This window comes from Carex rostrata, chromosome 4, assembly GCF_964058835.1.
Source record: "Carex rostrata chromosome 4, lpCarRost1.2, whole genome shotgun sequence".
In the NCBI taxonomy this organism is placed as follows: domain Eukaryota; kingdom Viridiplantae; phylum Streptophyta; class Magnoliopsida; order Poales; family Cyperaceae; genus Carex; species Carex rostrata.
The window spans coordinates 10,289,655-10,297,289 of NC_135921.1; the positions used below are offsets into that span (position 1 = coordinate 10,289,655).

General features: G+C 32.0%; 1 protein-coding gene across 1 annotated transcript; it reads right to left on the reverse strand.

Annotated features, from left to right (window-relative positions):
* Window positions 1-419: 419 nt before the first annotated feature.
* LOC144552416 (alpha-humulene synthase-like) lies at window positions 420-6,392 on the reverse strand. Its single transcript, XM_078300415.1, has 7 exons — window positions 6,184-6,392; window positions 5,238-5,496; window positions 4,544-4,913; window positions 3,111-3,341; window positions 2,078-2,210; window positions 1,562-1,813; window positions 420-1,153 (listed from the first exon to the last, which is right to left on the reverse strand). Exons 1-7 carry the CDS (start codon window positions 6,319-6,321, stop codon window positions 860-862), a joined length of 1,677 nt encoding a protein of 558 aa, XP_078156541.1. The 5' UTR covers window positions 6,322-6,392; the 3' UTR covers window positions 420-859.
* Between the last annotated feature and the right edge of the window lie 1,243 nt (window positions 6,393-7,635).

Below are 7,635 nucleotides of genomic sequence, written 5' to 3' on the forward strand. Positions count from 1 at the left end.
ATAGACCACGAAAAATCTATTCCCTTTTTCTACATCAATTTAACGGCGGAGGCTTCCGTCTGTCAAGAGTTAAACGTCTCTATAATCAATAAATTCCCTTGACAACTAATCATGAATAGTAGACCATCAAGGGTGAACCCAAAAGAAGCAGAAACGCTCAAAGCTCCCGTGTCTCCATGAGGCCTTCCCACTCCCAGTTTCTAAGAGACAGGCATAATATCAAAAGGGAAACATCAGATCAGAGGTCTGAACATATAACATTTTTGTACCCCACAATTATACAAATTATAAAAATTATGAAATTATTTAATAATTTTTATTATTTGTATGTTATCCGTTAAAGTTAACTTAACATATACAAGTATAGAGTACATATAAGACGTAGCTACTGATATATAAAAACAAAATTCTTTTTAATGAAGAGAAACAAGAACACAATTTCTTTTTAGTAATTCTTAAACATATTTTCTTCTCTTACATCCATAACAGAATACAACTCTATTAATAGACTCTTACCATTAAAGTAAACCCTTAAAATTCGTACAAGAATAAATATAAAACATAATTCTAAACAGCAGCACTTAAACCAGACACTTGGTTACTTAAACTGCCTTGACTTTTTATAGAGAACTCCAAACGACTTAATACGAGAACCAACTGAAACTCGACTAGAAAACAAGTGAAAAACATAATTAATATGCCCAGGATGACCAACACTTGCCCCTTCAACTTATTTAATATTACCTCAAAATCTGACTGTGTTTGAGTTTATTCTTTAACAACTACTGGCAAATAACCTATTTATTTCATTCTCTGCATGAGAGTCATCCAGACTGGTAATAGCATGCGGTTGACTTATTTAAAGAGCGAAGGGTTCCAGCAGAAGCAGAGAACTTATTTTTTTCATATTTCTGGGTTTGTTTAATGCATCATCGAAGTAAACATAAAAGGTCTCCATTTGTCTGCACTGATTAACAAACATCTCAAGTACTGTCCTGGGAACATCAGCTGGGTGAAGGCATGCCTGGTTTACTCTCTTCCATGCATCCTCGCAAAAGGACTGGAACTTCGCAGTTGCTTCTTCATTTGTTAATTTATGTTCGATTTTGTAGCACTGAAGTGTGTTTGGCCCTTGCCCGGACTTAGTCTCACGCTGCAAGCATCAAATGAAAACAAATTGTGAAGCTAGAACTATTACTTAGTAAAAACTTTAGTTTTTTTAATCAATGCATTCCATTTTCCAGTTTGAATTGAAGTTGCACTTTTCCAATAACTTGATTTTTGTTCTTACCATAAATCATGAATCCCTTTTCTGGATTCTTAAATATTTGATCTGAGGTAGATGATCAGTTGGTTCCCACGTGACTATATATATTTATGTCTAATTCGACTAGAGCAATTGAGTATGAAATATTAAAAGCAATACATAACTAAACAGAAAAATGAAAATCTATTTCCTACTCTTCCCCAGCTGCTCGTCGTATACCAAATGACTTTTCAATTTATAGCACACCAAATCAATTACAAAATTATCTTTAATATGATCAGATCATTTTGGTACCTCTTGAGTTACTACATCGTCGGTGTATCTAATAATTCTCATGCAATCCATGGTGACATCTGGGAAAGTATAGAGCCACTGAAAGACCTCTTTGGTGATGACTTCCCCTGGAGCTCCTAACAAAGGAAAACCAACCACGAGGGAGCCAACATGTCCGTCTATTGCGGGTTTTTGGCGCTCATGGAAGGATGGTACATACCCACTGACACGCCACTCCACTTCTTGCATGTAACCATCAATAAGTGTCTGAGCCTATTTATATAAATGTAAAATGCATTACAACTTTAAAATACTGAAAATAAGATATATATTCGAAAAGTCAGGATGAAAATAATTATCAAACAGAAAGTATACATATTAGGAGGTATTCAGTTTAAAAAAATTAACACTACCTCTGGATTCTGCACACCTAAAATTTTTAAACTTGATATGTTACTTATAATTATTAATAATCCACATAAATAAATAATATAAATATGCAGAGTTCGCCATAATGAGAAAAACATGGTATCATACCGACTTGATAATGTAAGGCAAACGGTACTTCTCACTAGGCTCTAATTCATCATCAAAGCTATTAATTGTCTTAATGAGTTGGTGACATAAGTTCCTCAAGTACATCGGTAAATCCACTGCCTTTTCATCCCACCTGCAGGCAAGTGATTCCAGTACTGACATTAGTTTCACTAAATATATATAATGTTATTAATAAATAATTCTGCAAGTTAATTAATAATTCCGTTAATTATGAAGCATTTTCTGTTAATTAATAATTCTGCAATTTAATTATGAAGCATCGATCTCCAAAAAAAAAAAAAAAGAACTTATGATGACAAATGTCTAAGATTATCTTAAGTATATACAATGTTTTTTTTTATATTTATAAAATAAAACATCTATATTTTTTACTTAACGGAAAAACAAACATTGGATTTTTTTTTCTCCTTTTTCACAATAATACTTGTGAAGATTTATCGCTATATCAATAAAAACTAGTTTTTTCACCTGTTCATTTTGTGTTATCAAAATTTTCTTCCAGCACATGCTACTTAGCAATAAATATATAACAATTGGGGATATTATTCTTAGTCATTTTTCATCATAACGAAACTGTGCAATTTGAAATATAGCTCGTTTTTCCTCTTTTTTTTTTTTTTTACAAAAAAGTTGAGGGGGAAGGATGTTCTTCCTTGAATTTTTTTTTTTGGAGTTAAGGACGGACTCTAGCTTCTCTTTCTTACATATGATGATATTATCTTTATCAATTAAGTGCAGATGTGATTCTCATCTTCATCCCGATTTAAATCTGACCCTTTCAAGTTCTAACTTTGGTTTAGGTCTGAGAGATCCTTCAAAAGAAAATTTTGGTTACCATTATAATTTCAGCAACTAATGATAAAATACATTCCCCTAGAGTCATTTGAACGATATCTTTCTGTTAGAATATCACCATTGGACGACAATGTATATATATAGTACTCAGATTACAGTTCATTAATTTTAACTAATGAAGAAAACATATCACAGGTAAAATATATATATAACTTGCCTCTGTATTGCCTCATTTAGAAGCTTGCATTCTTCATATGTGCCGTACACATCAAAAGTGTCATCAATAGGTGCTAGCAATGTAAACATCTTGGCCATCATTTTCCGTGCACGGCTATACTGATCGGCCTCAAAATATTGTCCGCAACTCCAAATCATATATAGCTCTAATAAACAGTCCCGTCCATATTTTAGATTCTCGGCAATATCTGTATTTAGGTTCTTCCACCATCTGCAACATGTATATAACCATATCTGTATTAATAATCTATGTTCACTAATAGGTATTGAAACTTTTCGTGAAGCCGTTTAGTAATAATGAAATGAAACACTATATATTTAAGTAAGAAAGTATATTTGGTTGTATTGAAGCTTATTAAGTATGTAGGTTTACATTGTAAAGACACTATGGACTTATATATAGGGAGGTTGGCTACTCTACTTATACAAGTATATGAGAGCAATATGCTTATATAGACTTTTAGTTTTAGGCCAAAAAGAGGCCATCTTTCAAGACGTAAAATATAGTTAAAAAAATTCCAAAAAATGTAAAAATCGTTATTCTACGTGTTTAGTATATAACCAATTTATTGAGCTACTTAGGTCGAACTTTAGAACATGTAATTTTAAAATTGGATCCATAAGTACTTCGGCCGAAGTGCTTCCGTAGCAATTTAACCGGATTATATATATATCTATATATTTATATATAGAGGTTGGCTAATATCAAACGTTTGTTTAGTAGCCATGATGCAATCAATGGTTTTCTAATTTTTAAAGTCCAAAAGGTTGATCCAAACCATTAGATTTCATCTCTATATTAATATGTGCCTGGAGACAATTTTATATTTTTTGGAATTTTTTTACTAATTGTTAAGTCAATTTTAAAATCATTGATTTTAATAAACAGTGAAAAATTTGTGGATCATTGAAAACACTGATTTTAAAACTGACTTAATAAATAGTAAAAATTCAAAAAAAAAATGTAAAAATTGGTCTCCAAGCACATTTTAATATAGATTGAATATTGTATGATTTGGATCGACTGTTTGGACTATAAAAATGTAAACACCAAAGCGTTTGTTCTATGGTCTAGGAACAAATATTTTGACATTAGCCAACATCTCTCTCTCTCTCTCTCTCTCTGTATATATATATATATATTTTCACACACACACACATACATATTCATATATATACGCATGCATGTATTGGTAGGTCTGATTTGTGAAGTTTGATCTAAAGTAATTTGCAGCTTAAATATATGCATCTAGTTTAAAACCGTGGCTAAGGAAATGTCTAATTCCGTGGGTAAGTCCACGGATATAGTTTTCCCAAATTCCCCGTTGGTAAGCAATTATTTCCATGGTGATAAAACAGATTTTAGTCTACTCCATATTGAATAGTTTTACAAGGATTATATATTGAACTCACAGAGAAAGAGACTTCATATCTTCTAAATGAAGAGTTTGGCACGTATTAAAGTCCAATTTTGCAAGCTCAAGTAATCTTTCATTTCGGTTTTCCTCATCATATTCTTCAATATAAAACCTTGCCTCCACATTCACCACCATCTTATGCAACGGCATCTTGAGTGCGCGCAATACTTGTTTCTTTAGTGGGGATCTCAAATCATCGAGCATTAATGAGAGATGGCCCCTAGCAAATGAAATTGCATCAACAAGTATTTCCTCACCAGGAGTCGCAAGATACCCTGCGTTATACAGGCTTAGCAATCCTTTCGGGTCCTTGCTTATATTCTCGTCAAAGTTTCCTTGATCATCTTTGAAATTGAGAAATACATCTGTAAATGTTTAAACACAGTAAATAGTCAGCTTAAGCAATTAATTAAATGTTTGGAGATAGAGGCGCGCGGAGCCACATGAGTCCAATATGTGACAATTCCCTCCCACTCCTAACTACGTCTCCAGATACAACTTCATAAACAAAAAAACAAAAAAAATCATTAAACAAGAGGCAACTATATATGATTTAAAAACAAAAACATGATTTTAAGAAAATAGATTCAGGAGTTCATCTATTTAAGATAAGCTGCTTTCTTAAAAGGTTGATATGAAAAACAAGTTGATACGAAAGATGACTTCCGATGAAATTAATTGTATATTACCTGAAGACGCATTAAACCCGTGTTGCCTGAGTAGCCGGAAGCGAGTTGCAACATGATGAAGATCACAATTAACTACTTTAACATCATGAAGATGGCTTAATGCATCGTAAATGTCCCTCTTAAAGTGGTAACCTATGCCAAGGTGTTCAATTGTATCAATTAAGTTCACCATCTCCACACTGTCAATGGTGGACCCAAGTATTGTTCTAACTTCCTCTTTTAGCTCCCTTATCCTTGCTTCGATCCACTCTTTGGGCTTCTGCAAAACCAATTAAATGTGCTGTACTAATTACACTCGTCTTGTATTATATATATTTGGTACAAATAAGAGCTTTGTGAAAAATATTCAAGAAATTTGCCTTGGGTAATTTTTGTATACTAATTTTAATGAAAAAGGGTTCAACTAATTAACTGAGGGTTTAAGTATTCTTATGCTTTCAAGGTTAGTACTGTTCCAATTGTAAACAGGAAATAAAACTAGCGTGGAAAATCTAAAACTGTCTTTCATTGTTGACCAACTATATATAGATTATGGAGTATGTCCAATGCCCATCGGACCTACTTTAGGTTCGATGAGCTCCATGTCTTGAAAACGAACAAATTTTTGTGCGCACGGATCTTAAAGCATATAAGACGGTACATTAGACCCAAAATTAAGTAGGTATTTCGTCTATCAGACCTACTCCATTCTCCTGTATATTGTTTGCCATCAATCTTGGATATTTTAAATATAATTTAAGCACTCTTTTGATTAGTTTTAAAATTTACAACAGTTATTGATAATAAAGAAATTTTACAGCAGTTAAATATCTTTTCTTTTCAGCGAAATAGAACTACTCTCTGTTTCTTATGAAAGAACCAGTATATACAAGGCACCCAACAACAAAGTAAAACTTAGGAGTTGATTTTCATGGGAAAATATAGAGATTAATGTACGGAGGTATACCTGAATAGGGGCTGTGTGAGTGATGAAAGTGTCAGTGCTCCACGAAGTCGGCTCATAGTTAAAAAACCTGCGAGCAGTACCCTCCTGCTTCTTACTGTTGCAAACAGCGGGGCATGTTTTCTGTGCTTCAATATTCATCTTCCCACCTAGATATTAAGAGAATTTGTTTATTTTCTAAGCTTCACTATTGTAACGATGGATCCTTAGCCCTTTTCTTTCCTTGGGCAAAACACATTGCAAGTACTCCTATATATATAGCACATGCCTCGATCTCCTGCTTTTGTTTGATTATTAATTTAATTATTATTTTTTTTAATAAAACGAATGAAAAAAACAAAAAAAAACAAAAAAAAAAACAAAACTCCAACAGAAACAGAAAACAAAATTTTTTTAAAGTAATAAAAAAAATCACTTTTCTTGAACAAAATTCACATCTCCAGACTCCAATGCAGTAGTGAAAAAATAAATCAGTTCGATTTTTAAATTAAGATTTGTGGTAAATTGTTAATTTCACAATCATAATAAATGTTAAATAATGTAAATATTTATTTTTTATATTATAGTTTTTATGAAATAAAATAGTGAAAATAATGTTTAGCTCCGTCTATAACGTTTTCTATTATATTGTGTTATATGAATTTTTTATTATTATTTTTCTTAAATAATGTTTAGCTACATCTATACTCAAATCCTAGTTCCACCCCGTGTTTAAAATCTTCACTATTGGAGGACACATGGGAGGTGGTCCGATATCTGGTCAGAACTATTCCTTTAGTGTTAGAATTCACATGCACTTGATTTGCACGAATTTCAAAGCTTTCCACACAAATTTTGATGCAGAATAGCACATGTTTAATCTAGGAAAGGTAATTTATGGAAAAAGAAAAAAAAAATCTTTAAAACTAATTCTCACTACATGTATTGTATGTTTAGTCTTGATATCCACAAAAACTTGTCTAATAGTTAAGCTAGTGTTTGGTGGAGGTCTAAATTAAGATTTGGAAGCTTTAATTAGTTGGTTATTCTAACTTAGGCCGGTCTAAGTTATTCATGTTTAGTAGAGATCTAAACCTATATCACGGTTTAATCTATTTCTTGTTTGGTTGGAGATTGTGGCTTAATTCATAGCTTAAATTAATATTGTTAACAATATTCAAATATATATATATATATATATATATATATATATATATTCTGCCAATGCAAATATTCTTCCAGATAGATGTGCTAATAATATATATACTACATAGAAAATAAAAACCTGAATCCTTACAGACAATTTATGAATAAATTAAGTACCTCTATGGGTATCTGAGGTAGGTTTTCGAGACCAAATTGTAATTGAGAGGTGAACTTTTTCATTATTTGAGAGAAGGTGGATGCCTTTAGTAAACCTGACAAATAACTTAGGTAGAATACCAATAAACGAGAGTTTAGCATTGGAAACCTAAG

Excerpts from the sequence above, each read along its gene's own strand:
- LOC144552416 (XM_078300415.1), bottom strand. The coding sequence starts at position 6,321 with ATGAATATTGAAGCACAGAAAACATGCCCCGCTGTTTGCAACAGTAAG. Across the intron at positions 3,342-4,543 it reads GATATGAAGTCTCTTTCTCT|ATGGTGGAAGAACCTAAATA; the intron begins GTGAGTTCAATA and ends TACATGTTGCAG. Across the intron at positions 2,211-3,110 it reads CTAAATGAGGCAATACAGAG|GTGGGATGAAAAGGCAGTGG; the intron begins GCAAGTTATATA and ends ACTTGCCTGCAG.